This window comes from Medicago truncatula, chromosome 2 (genome assembly GCF_003473485.1).
Source record: "Medicago truncatula cultivar Jemalong A17 chromosome 2, MtrunA17r5.0-ANR, whole genome shotgun sequence".
NCBI lineage: Eukaryota > Viridiplantae > Streptophyta > Magnoliopsida > Fabales > Fabaceae > Medicago > Medicago truncatula.
The window spans coordinates 48,038,197-48,052,251 of record NC_053043.1 but is presented as its reverse complement, the minus strand read 5'-3'; the positions used below and the strand labels follow the sequence as shown (position 1 = coordinate 48,052,251).

The window sequence follows — 14,055 nt, the reverse complement described above, 5'->3', positions numbered from 1 at the left end:
CGTCATAGGTTGCGACAACCGTTTATCCGTCACAGAGCTCTAAAATCTATCATGGAACTAAGGCAAATAAAAAAAAAAAAACAACTTCAGTGTAGTATCTGTAATTGCGTGAGTGCTTAGTTTATTAAAAAAAAAAATGTTTCTCTTTTTCTTTATATTTGAAAGCATAATAAATTAATCATCAATAAAACTAAGACGCTAGATATTAAGATCAACTTCAAATGGAAAGATTGTAATGTGAAATAAGATTCACATGCGTACAGAAACAAAATCTATATATCTACATTATGTCTTTCTAAATATTAATCATAAAACAACAACCTACTTTTAAGATTTTTGTCCGAACCGATATAAAGTATAAACCGCCAAATAAGGTCAGTTTCCATTATTATGTGCCTCTTGTTTTTTTGGACAAAAATTGTGCTTGTGTAGTAGACTAGTGGTAGCTTTTATGTTTTGAAATAGAGAAAAACTTTAGTCACCCCACATTTCCAAAAAAATTGAACATAATTTGGGAAATATATAAGGATGCGAATGTTAGAAAAAGTTGAAACTTACAAAACTAAGTATTTATGCGTTTGTTACTTTGGTTACTTATTCATGCTTATTTGGTGTGGTTTAAGGCCTTATTATGCTCATGTTTAGCACTAGGTACATTTCTTGATCAATGAATATTTTTCTTGCTTCTAAAAGAAGTAAGCATTAATTAAGTATTTATTTTCATATTAATCTTTTTGTCTTGTTAGTGTTTAAGATCATATTATAAGGGTCCTGATCGATGCCAGATTTTTGCACAAGGGTTGAGTATCCCTTTATAGTTAGGTAACAAATTAGTTTTATATTAATTTTGAATAAATAGTACTCCTCATTGTAAAGGCAAAATGCATTTTTCAATTAAAAATAGCTGTATGCACAAACACACACATGCATATTGAATTGCAGCACTCTAGGACAAAACGTCAATTTTAGCCTCATATATTTGCATTCAATATATGCATGTGCTTTCATAATCAAATTTGATAAGGGGACAAAATTGTCCTACACAGACCAAAAAAAATGGAAGCATAATGCATATTTCTCTGGGTTTTTAATGTCATGTTTCTCTCTTTCTATCGTTTTGTAATAATACTACCAAAAACTTATTAGTAATCTTGAGTTACATTATGCAACATAAACTTTATGCCATAGCAATACTAAACATTTATTCTCATAAAAATTATGTAGATCCCACTGCTTTATGTTCTCAAGTGTCTAAACCAGTGGACAATAACAGTAAAAAAAGACAAATCCAAAATGTATACATATATATAACCTTTGGATGATGATATGAATATTCCACGGTAGTTATTAATTTTCTTGCGCCCACATTTTCAAATGAAAAATAAATAAAATATGGTTAATATGTAGCTACAAGGATCAATCACATCTAGTGTTATAAGTGAAGCTGACAGGTTTGTGGACTGATTGTGAATATTATTATTATGACAGATTGACGTTACACTGTAATACAAAGCATAACAAGAAAAGAATCACATAATAATTATTAGTTATCGTTTTCAACACCCCCATTTTTACTGTTATGTTAAATCTGAACAAATGTACTACTGGTGATAATAAAGTAAAAAAAAAATAAATGGAGTACATAGATAGAAACCCTGGTAACAGTGATAGAGCCTGCAGAAAAAGATGGAAAGAGAATTTACCTAAGAAGAGAAGAGAGGGCAAAAAAAAATGGAGACAGAGAACGTGGAGTCCCGTTTTTGTTGGTTGGGCTGATCAGGGAAAAATAGACACAATTCATATTCATATACTCTGAATAATAATGTGTTGTACTTTGAAATGACATTTCAAACAAGCTCTGACCTTATGTTATTTCAATTTATTTATTTCTCTCAACCTTCATACATTGTCATCAATATCACCTCCAATGAATTCGCAATATCAACGTCAATATTCAAAAGCTTGGTTTTATATATTCAAGGTAAAAGATAAATATATATTCAAGGTGTAAAAAGGTTTTACATAAACATTTAAGTACCACTCAAATGGTAATATCCATCTTTTTGGCATGTAGTTTGTGTGAGTTTTGTGCTCTTTCACAACAAAAAATATTTATTGGAAAAAAAATCCAATTCAGTATTAAAGAGATAAAATTGAAAATAATTTATAAAAAATGACATCATTCATCTTTTTATAAAAATAATTTAGTTTTGATATATCATTCATATGCATGACTTTAAAAATAATTATGAATATAACCAAACAATTTTCATGGTCATGTGATTGATTTTATTGTAAAAAATCTAATTACGTAATTTCCTTAAATATATGTACATATGAAGCAAAGACACTTCTCAGACACGTGTTGTGTTTGACACCGACATGATACCAACTCATATATAATTATACTGAATTATGTAATTTTCTCAAATTTTTAACGGTGACTGCGTGTCAGTGTCTGTGTCGTATCAGGCGTCCGTATCCGTGCTTATAGATGTAAAAAAAACATGTTTTTAGAATTTGTGTTGAATATATTATTCAACCGTACAAAACAAGTGAGAATTTTAACCTATCTAACCAATGAACTCAAATGCATAAAAAATTCAAGTCATATAAATTAAATGTTTGTTATAATTGAGCTTCCGCTCTCTTCCCTTTTTCTCATGACATTTGAAAATATTTATGAAATTAAGATTTTTTAAGCAAAAAATCATCATTTATATCTTCAAAAGCTAATAATTAATTTTGATAGAAATCATTATGGTGAGACTAAACATAGTATTTGATCGGTCCATCGTGGTGGACAGCAGCTAGCATCATATGAATCATAATAAAGCTGATCAATGATGACAGTCACAAAAGCTTCCATCCAGAAACTTCATTTGCTACCTATATGTTATGTACACGTCCTAGCTACAATTTTCATATTCATTTTTCTCTTTATAAAATATTACTGCACACTTTCACTTGTTATTGCAAATGTAAACTTTGTACATGAACATTGTTGGATCAGCCAACTTTGGTAACTTTTGAAACTTCTTACCAAAAATCATAGAGCCTTTTATTTTAAAGTTTAAACATGCACGTGAGTTTCTCTGCAATTGGAATTAAGTATAAGTACAATCTCACTAGCACTAGTATACCTTAATTAATAGGAACATGATCTTTTCATATCGGTTTTTTGTTACATCATATCCAGTAGAACCTATGTATAGCTGCTAGTATGGTTAGGAGGGAAGGAAAATTTTCTCTTTCCATTTTTAACCATGCAAGTGAGGTGTAGGAGTATGAGTATAAAAATTGATGTACCATTTGAAAGGAATGAGATAGCTAGGTTAACCTAACAACCATTGCTTGAATCTTACACTTCTAAACGAAGACTTTTAATTGGGGACTTTTAATTTTCTCTTATCGTTTTTAATAAAATAATAATAATTTTTTTAAAACATAAAATACTGAGTTTTATAAAAATGTTATATTTTATTAAAATTTACTCAAAATAGTAAGGTTCACCCTGTATATTTTTTAGAGGTTCATATTATATGGACCCCTTAATTAGTTTTAAATATACGAAAATACTAGCAATTAAACAATACTTGATTAAAAAAATTCTAGAAGGTGAGGGGCTCACATCAATGGGTTTAAATGGAATGATAGTTTATAAGCTTTTGAATTGGGTCCTAACTCTTAAATTAGGTTCGTTATAAATTAGGAAGTTGAAATCCTCAGTTTAGGTCTGATTTAAGACATAAAAAGATGTTAGGCGTGTAGGATAGAATGATCCTATTGTCATTAGTCCAGTTAAATTTTTGTCTTGGTCAAAACCATTACAAGGTATCAATAAGGAGCCACTTCTTGCACATACTTTGGTACAACTACATGCTTCAAATTTGGGGGGAAATCAAACCAAAAATCAAATAGAGCATCAACATGGTAAAAAATTTCTTGATATGGCTCTTGGAGTGATGTAGTGATAGAGAAGGGCTATATTCGAGAATAAAAGAATAACAACCTTATTTGAGGATCTTTTTTATTCTACTTGGTTAGGTTTGTATTTTCAATTTTTTTTTTTTCATAAATGAATTTACGCAATTAGTTATAAAAATAACTTGAATAAAATATATTTATAATTCATTTGGAAAACAGCTTAATCATAGCATTTATATTTTGTATCGACATTTGAATATAAATTATATCTATAATTCAGATGTAATAATAAATTTGAATTCTTTCTAGGTAAGCATGGTACTATATATCACCAACTTATTGAAATTAACTAAATAATTTACTCAAATTCTCACACAAGTATTAATTAATGACAAAAAGTTCAAATGAGTTTTTTTTTTAAATGGCTCAAATAGTTGCAAATTAAGAGACAAATGAGTCGTTAAAAATTATTATATGTAGTTTATAATATAAATCAAATATATTAATTTTTGTTGATTCATCTGTCTCTTATAAAAAAGACAGGAAGTAAATTCTTTCATGCTTTATAGTATATGCAAATTAATTAAAGTTTGCATTTTTTTTTTATAATACAAGCTTGAATCGGCATGTCATGTACACTAATTAAGGAGAGAGAGGGAGAGATATCAATCCAAAATTTGCCACAACATATCTGAGTATATATTGCAAATACAAAGACAAAAAGGAAATTAATAAAGAAGACAAAATAAATTTAGTCATACTACTAGTCTTAGTCACCAATGTAATTAGTGCAAAACATGTCCATAGCTGTCTTGTCTTTATAGTTAAAACATACATACATCAAACTATGACTGAAAAGATTCATTTTCTTGCTCAATTTCAGAGCCACCATGTTCATCATCTTGATCAAGACATTCGTCAATTCCATAAGCTTTATGTCCATTTCCAAAAGCCTTGATATGATCTTTAAGTGATCTTTTGTGCTTAAAATCGGACCCACAACAACAATACCAAAGTTTCCCACAGTTTTTCTCGTGAGTTCTCCAGTCACCTCTTACTGCAAATGCTTTGCAACACTTTCTACACATAAATGGCTTTATTCCATGCTTTCTCTTGTAATGTGTTTGAAGTGTTCTAAAATCTTTCAGTGGTTTTGCTCTTGGATGATCAATGTTGTTCTTGCATCCAGGTGCACAACAATAACATGGGAGTCTTAGCATGGCTGTTGGTTGTGTTCCTCTTAGAGATTCTGGTCCCTTTCTATATTGTGATCCATGTCCCCACATATGCATCTATATATTTTGGAAGCAATATATACAAGCAAATAATTAGTTGATATTAATAGAAAAAGTTAATGAAAGACAAAAAACAATACTTAGTCACAAATTTTGATATTTATAACCCTGTTTTATTGACAAATGTTAGTAGCAACACCAAACCCTAGATTATCCTCGTGAGCTTAGCTTAGTTGGTAGGGATAATGCATAATATATGTAAGGTTTGAGATTCAAACTCCGACCACCACAAAAAAAACACCAAACCCTAAATTTACTATATAGAATCATTAGTTGTCCCAACCTTGTAACACATAAAGATATAATTAGAAATAGTTCAATCATTTCATTTCTTTAATAAGCAAAATTTTATTAATGAGTACAAGGGTACTCAATCCCATTACAATTTTTTTTTTTGGAAGGGCCATTACAAAAATTGGTGCTAACTAACCACTTTGAAGAAAACGTTTAATCATTTCAATTGTTTTACCACTGATTCAATTTTGTTTTTGTTCTAGATTCAATTTTTTTAGTAATGTGAAAAGGGAAGTATGGGTGAAAGAATGAAAGTAACACTCACTAACTTACACAAATAAATTTTTGGTAACTATCTATAGTCCAAAACTTGCATTGTGTGAAACAGCATTTTCTTTTTTATTTTTGACTGAAACAACATTTATTTGAAACCATGTATTTATTAATATATTGGATGTAATTTTGTTAAGATTGTGATTTTTCTTACCATGCCTAAGAGGATGTATTGTATATGATCTTGGAGCCTTTGTCGTTTTCAACGTGTTTCAATTATTTCTTAGTACCTATGGTGTATAGGATTAAAGGAAAAGGTGACAATATATGTAGGACATCCTAATAAAGAAGTAGTTCGGAAGGCAAACAAGGGAATATTGTACAGCTATTTATGTTTATTTTTATGGAGATGAAAAATTAATTTCATTCCATGCGTGTTTGTACTAGAGTTTGAAAAATTATGGATCCTGTCTCATTTTATGTCTTCCCGTGATGATGTTAACATTAACATTATTGTTGCATAGTATATAAACTAATATTAATTAATAAACCCTAGATATCAATTGTCAATTTTAGACACCGTCCATCAAATTTTTATCTAATACAAAAATATAATTTAAGGTTTAAAAAGAGATAAAATGTATATAAAAGGAAAGGAAAGGGGTGTGCAATAGTAAGCACACATGAGAAAACCCTAAATTACAAACATACAAAAATAACTTCAATTTCATGAATTGTAGACAGACAATATATGAATATATATATATATATATATATATATATATATATATATATATATATATATATATATATATAAGTGAAAAATTAAATTGATACTACAAAGGAAGAGTGTAACCACAGCATGTAAAAAATGAGCCTTTTCTTTTTCAGAAAATTTCCTCAAAAGTAATTAAGATCTGGCAAAGTAAAGGGGTAAGAAAAATAAAGGGAAAAGAAAAAACATCCTTTTTCTTTCTTTAAATTCTTTCTATATATATGTCATTCACAGTGCCACCGCTTTCAATTTATGTCATAATGTTTTCATAAAAAAAAAAAAATGCTATAATGTTTTCAATAGTCTTTTACCTGAGTATGAATGGAAAAGAGTGAAATTAAATATATACCTGCATGTTGTTGTATCTATTGAAGGTCTTGAAACAAAGAGGGCATGAAAACTGTGTTGGACCGATTAGAATCTGAGCAGGGGTAGGGATCCAATACTGACCCCTACTAATTTTATTTGGTGGACACTCAGAAGAATCAACAGTCACTACTTTTTCATCATCTTTGTAAATATTTGAAGAAGCTAAATCAGATGAACTTATACTTGGAAGCCCTAGATGTAAAGCCACAGTAACGGCATCATCATCTAAAGAATTTGATGATATGCTTAGTTCTTTCTCCTTCATATTCATCATTTCCATGGAACTAAAGGAAGATTCTAGAAGATCTTCATGTTTTGTAGGGCTTAGGTTAAGTAAAGGAAGAGCTTCTCTTGGAGGTGGAGATGAAGGAGAAGATGCAAAAGATATGTTGTTACTATAAGGAAAATTATAGAATGGAGGGTTATTTAGGTCAAACCAATAACCATTGAAGTCATTGGAGAAGTAGGGATGAGTACTCATGATAATGATGATGAAAGATTAGGAAAGGAAAGATATATGATATGATGATAGTGGAAAAGGGTTAGGTTATTATAGACTAGAGCATACAAGGAAAAGAAAATAAAAGGGTAGTGGAGAGAGAAAGTTGAGAAAAAGATAAAATTTTAGATTTTTTTAACAAATAGCCATAATGAAAGAGTTGTAGAAATCCAATGTTGGTAAAGCTAACCCGATAAAGTTTATAAAAATAAAAATAAAAAAAGGAGACATGAAATCACTTGTGAAGTGTGACTTAACAATGGAGAAAAAAAAAATGTTAAAAGGAAGTAATGGTAAAGACTAAAGAGAGTGGGGAAAAGTCATTGATCTGATTTGGTCGTATAGAGAAGGAGATCATCTTGGGACTTGAAAGAAGGTTTGTATGAACAGTGTAGAAAAAAGGGACATATATTAATATAGAATATGTAGAATATATAAATAAGAAAATGCTAATATTTGTCTTAAATAACACAATATGAAAATTTTGTCTTAAATATTTGTGATAATTTAGTTTTTAAAAAGTTAAAAATTAATTTTTAATAATAAATAATTTTTACTTGTAGAATTTTTAACATGTGTCTCTAGAACACCTTAAAAACACATAAACACATGTTAATACATCCATATAGATTATCTTAATTTAAAATAAAACTGGTATAACAATTCTATACCTACCCATTAAGGTTTGAAATAAGACCAAAACACAAAATCATGTCATTGGAGTTGAAATTTTGAAGACTATCTGTTCCCCCAAAACTATACTACCACATTCCCTTTCACACAAGGGGCTGAATTTCATAAACTAAGCTACCTTCTAGCCCCATCAGTGTTTGTGAGAGAGAAGAGAGACATAGAGTAACACTGCATCTTAAAATATTTACTCTTTTGATGATAATATTAGTACTTTTGTATAATAATAAAAATCAGTATTTTGTGAATTTAATTGATTAGGTTTTATCTAAATCAAGATTTACATTACATGCATGTTATGAAAATTTATGGCAGTACATATGAAAGTGCATTTAATATGCACCTCTTTTCCTTTTTATTAGCATCGTAGTATAATTGTGTGAATGCATGAGTCTTTTACTATTTCATAACTAGAAGTTTAAGCAAGTTGAGACAAATAGTAAGGGTCCATCTTTAGATCCTTTTTTACTGTCCATGTTAGACAAATCTTATATGCGATATGAAGTGCATACCTTATGTTTTAATGCACTAGTATATAAGTAATTGAAAAGTAGAATTACCATCACAAGACAAGAGGAAAAAATACTCACACAGTTGAGTCGTATATTAGAGTATGACTATGGTGTTGATTAGGGTGTCGATCGTTCGAAGAAAGACAATTATAGTGGATTTCACAAAAGCATGGGAGATTACTTATATGAAATATGAGAGGGTATTAGGGCACAATGTTGTTGCGATAGAGAAGTAGGGATGACAATGGGTATCCAATGGGCAGGGTACTATAGTACCCATCTCCATACCCGCGTTTGTAAAAAATATCTGTACCCGGGTCCGTACCCTCGTGGGCAACAACTTTAGTGTCCTTCCTCATACCCTATGGGCACCTAAGTGCTCATACCCGCACCCATTACCCACAGTTTAATTCTGAAAAGACAATAAAAAAGCACCACAACTGAAATACAACTATAATCCAGAAAATTTCAAATCAACTCATAAAATAATATGAATCGTACTATTTAACCAAATAAAATAAAAGTATGAATCGTAGTATTTTGTTGGTACCCATCAGGCCTGGGTCCAATTGACATCCCTTTAGAAATATGAGATTCAAGAAATAGTTAGCGGGAAGCATAAGAGATGGATAACAAAAAGCAACGAAAGGCAGGCAGACGACAGAAATTCAACGCAACAATAGGCTAGGTTTAGGTTACTGTAATAAGCAATTTTTAGGTTTAGGTTTAAGCTTAAATAGTTAGGTAAATTAATTAATTAATTAATATATAAATTATTTATTATATTATATAAAAACATATATGTGGGTTGCAGGGCTGGGTAGTATAGTGCCCATATCCATGAAAGCGGGGTCTTACCCTACCCATTGCAGGTATTTTTTGCGGGTGCCCATCAGGCCTGGGTCTAATTGTCATCCCTATAGAGAAGGGTTTAAAGTGGCGAGAACGAAATTGAATGTGATGGTACCAAAATTAATAACACCATGGCATCAAATATATGACCTAATTTAGTATGAGCTAGTCTGACGTGACATTTAATTAGCATATCCTGTTGGATTTTGTATCATGTGGGGCGGTCCAATTTCACAACTCTTCTAAGAGTGATGATCGACTATTTTTTGTATCAATACCCTATTTTCCGATTGTATATATAACTTTTATCTGCCCTAATTATACATATAGGGTACCTTTGATTTGTTAAAAAATGAAGAACATGATATGACAAACTCAAGTTGTATAGTGTGTGATTTGTAAAACTGATTAAGGGATGAGATAAACTGGATGCAAAAGACAAGACAAAAACTGAAATTCTTGTACTTCACTAAACCACAACACAACTTTTTGTCCTACGTATAAGTTGTCTAAAATACCAAAATAACATTTTGTCCACCAAAAATCATATAAGACATAAAATCATTCAATACCGTAAAAATTTGTTATGCGTTATTTTATCTTGTGTTGTGTTGTTCTATCTTGTACTGTGTTATACGGTACTTACTGTTTTGCAAATTAAACGCACCCTAGAGTAGGAAAAAGAAAGTGATCATGTATGATTATATAATGTATATACACTAATTTTTAAAGCATTAAATAAATAAATTTTCATAAAAACATTTTAAGGTTCTTAAAGAGTGAAAATAAAAATTCTTAAAGAGTGTTCCAAAACCTTATTCAGCATTATCCTTGTATTTTCTAGAATTATATATATTTATAACGAATGGAATTTATACAGTACTAAAAAAAATATTACTAATGAATGAATGGAACAAGTTGTGTTGTTGGATCACATACATAGATTGTTTAATTGATGAATGATTCCGAGGAAATACACACACAATGTGTGTTGTTTGTTTGACACCCTCTCATGGTGATCTTTTCTGAACCTCGGGAAACAAATAGTTAACATTTAAACCAGCAAGTGCTTTGGTCTGCACACTCTGGTCGGGTTGGATCAGATACTCAGTCCGTGTCTCCTCTTCTAATGCTTTCTCACTATATCAAAGAAAATATGTTCACTGTTTCATCCACCTTGTCTTTTTGGAGTTAAGGGAAGAACCAGTAACATTGTGTGTCACACCACAAAACACTTTGACATAAATACTATTCTGCTAGTAAACTCAACAACATTGCCACCCATATCATCAACACTATTTTGGTACCTGTTTTCATTTTCAGATCACCTAGGCTAGTACTTCATTTTATTATAGTTTCAATATTTTTGTGCGCGTGTGTATATATGTGAATGTCAAACAAAGTGTGTGTCCATGTGTTTATATGGTTAAATTAAGAGGTTAATATCATGAGTTAGATTTTTATATGCATAGTACACGTCATCTGGATAGCACTTGGATGATATTATGGTTGGTGACATTGATCAATTACAGTGTTATAATTGTAGAGAAAAACAAAAAAAACTTTGTGAAAGAGAAGAAAGAAAGCTACTTGTGACATCAATGTCACCAATATTATCAACCACAATGTCACACAAGCAATACCCCAGATTTTTATATTGAATTAAAATAAATTTTATAAAATTGGCTTATAATATTATGAGTATTTCCTTTTATAAACTTGTTTTAGATCGTATATTTATTTAATGTGACTTGTATTTTTCTCAATACACTTCTCATATCCAACATTACAAGGAATAATAAATGAACGGCCCGAACGACAGAGTTTAATACTATGTTAATTTTTTATGGAAAATATTAACGAGTGTTCCCGGAGCACTCTTTAAGCACTTTAATTAGTAAATTTTTTATAAAAAGTTGTTTACTGAGTGCATTGAAAATTGTAATAGTTGACTTTTTAAAAGAATAATTGCTAAATTTGATATGTTTAAACAGTGTCTCGGAGACAGACACTCGTTAACAAGACTCATTTTTTATATCAAATTTAACTCTTCTTTACGGATCACCTCCTAAAGAAAAAGATCATGAAGTTAGCAACATAAATTGAACTTCGTTTTTGTGGCATATGAGTCAACTTCTTAACGCCTAAGACAATATTTATTGACAATATTTTCGATTATATCCGATCACATAATAATTGAAGGCATAACTTTGAAAATATAAATCTTTATTTGTGTAAAACTTTTATAAGATTAATTAACTATGCATACAAATTAAATCCTTAATTTATAAGGGAGGTTCTGGTTACGTTCTTGATTTTAATTATTCAAGGTCTAATCATAAATAATTTTGATGGGTGAATATTTTAGATTTCTTTGAATAAAGTACGCCCATTTTTTCCACGGAAGAAAAGCTACCTCGTTTATTTAATAGGATAATTACAAAGTAGTGTACCGACTAATATTGTTACTCTCTGAACTATACAGGACTGTCACAGTGGATCTAATCTTATAAGTATATGCAACTTTACCAGCAAAAAGTTAACCAAAAGAAAGGGGAAATTATGACGAAAACAAAGCTATAATTTTTGTCATAAAAAAATAGTTATTATAAAATTAAAATGCTAAATATTGCGCCGAATTAACATAATACTCGGTGGTGTGATATCCCTTGTATGTCCCTTTAAAGAATTTTTGTTTTTCTACTTTCAATTTAGGGCCCACCAGTAATAGTATGTATAGTTTGGTGATGGACCACTTTGTTCTCTATATTTATCTCTTGCAAATAATATTCAGAATTTCTTTTTATATGTTTATAGTTCTCACGCTTTCACGATTCTCACACGTTCTCTGAATAGATTATTTATGGCGTTTAATTTATTAGTTCAGCAAAATTTATTAAAATGACATAATTTAAAATTGACAACAAAAATTAATAACTCAACACATTTTATTAATTGAAATAGATTTCATAATATATTTATATTAACATATGTACAAAATGTTGGCAACTAAAATTAAATATGTAGTACAAGAAGATGGAGGTGGAACGAAGGAGAAGACATGTCATCCCTCTCATGTACCCTCAGAAGAATTTGAAAACACATGATGATGTGGAGGAAAAGGTGGGAACTGAATTAAACAATCACATATTCAAATATATCTACATTACATACTACGAAGCGGGAACACAAGTTCATGTGGTCAATTTGACCATTCATACTAACCCAAGAACTACTACTACGAAGGTCTCTGCTGCAATCCTAACCCTGCCCTCTTGTATTTATAGGAATGATCCTTTAAACTTGGTCAAACAGTAAAAAAAAAATGTGCTCAAACAGTTAAAAAAAATGCATGAAAAACCAACCAACCTTATTGACCAAGCAACCTTTCCCAGTTTGTCACATTTTGGATTATGTTATCTGAATGTACTCGGACTATGTAAAAACTTGTTTGTGGTTTTAAGTGTTTTACATCTTTAAAACTATATAATCTGAACCAATTGAATACAAGATTTTACTGTGCCCCACATTGCACCAACAATTTTTGTGCTCCACGATGCACAATAACTTCAATAAATTTGTACGTTTGGTTCATTTGCAAACCACACAACAAAACCATGAACACTTATTCAGTTGATATAAACATTAAACTAGTTGCAATTTACAGTAACGGGGAAAACCTAAGTTGTTTAGAGTCCACGTTGATGTCACATTGACTGGTCTGAAAGATCAGCTAGGTTACATTAACGGTTGTCTCAACCACACAATAAGGGTGGACAGTGTTGAGTATCGTCGTCCGTCGATCGAATCAAATGAAAGCGTCCGATTCACCCAAATGAAGCTTGAGAACAACGACAAAGTGAGAACCATGTCTATATATTTGGTCAGTACAGTTCAAAGGGCACGATTGAGTTAAACACTTCCCTGATCAAATCTTTTCATGATATTATGAAAATTTTGATTCGGATGATGACCTACGAAGAATCAGGGCTTGGATTGATAGACCCGATGAATTATTTAGTTTGAATGATCCATGATCTTATTTATGTTTAATTATGTTGTTTTACGTTATTGAATTATGTTGTTGAAATTGTTATATTTAATGTACGTTGTTGAATTTGGTAGTTTGACTTATCAACAAAGGATATGCATGATCTTGTTGAATATGATAGATTTTGATAAAACGATAATTTTTTAATTTTATGTGTTTTTGATACGATTCGAATTATATAATCATAAGTGTATCAAAAACACAATCTTACATGATTTTATATAATCATAAATGTATCATATCTTGCTGAACGTTTTGGATTATATCATCCAAACCAATCTTACATGATTTTGGATTATAAAGTCCAAAATATTTGAGATTGTGGATAGTGGCGTTACAAGCAAGTTTGGACAATTTAGGGTGTGTTTAATTCATTTTTTATCGGTTCGATCATTTTAAATGTTTCCTTTAGTATGCTGGTCCTCAAAGTCTCAAATTCGATTCTCTCATATATCAATTTAAGTGGGCTAATTTAATTTTTTTTATAAAATTATTTCCTTTAACTGTAGTTATAGTCGAGGATGATGCTGTGACTATAAATAGTATTGACATTTCTTCATTTTCATGGCAATTCCCCC

At 30.2% G+C, this 14,055-nt stretch overlaps 1 protein-coding gene across 1 annotated transcript; it reads right to left on the bottom strand.

Annotated features, from left to right (window-relative positions):
- Positions 1-4,569: 4,569 nt before the first annotated feature.
- On the bottom strand, positions 4,570-7,451 carry LOC112419064 (zinc finger protein WIP2). Its single transcript, XM_024775878.2, has 2 exons — positions 6,854-7,451; positions 4,570-5,219 (listed from the first exon to the last, which is right to left on the bottom strand). Exons 1-2 carry the CDS (start codon positions 7,352-7,354, stop codon positions 4,773-4,775), a joined length of 948 nt encoding a protein of 315 aa, XP_024631646.1. The 5' UTR covers positions 7,355-7,451; the 3' UTR covers positions 4,570-4,772.
- Between the last annotated feature and the right edge of the window lie 6,604 nt (positions 7,452-14,055).

Excerpts from the sequence above, each read along its gene's own strand:
- LOC112419064 (XM_024775878.2), bottom strand. The coding sequence starts at position 7,354 with ATGAGTACTCATCCCTACTTCTCCAATGACTTCAATGGTTATTGGTTT. Across the intron at positions 5,220-6,853 it reads ATAGATACAACAACATGCAG|ATGCATATGTGGGGACATGG; the intron begins GTATATATTTAA and ends CAAAATATATAG.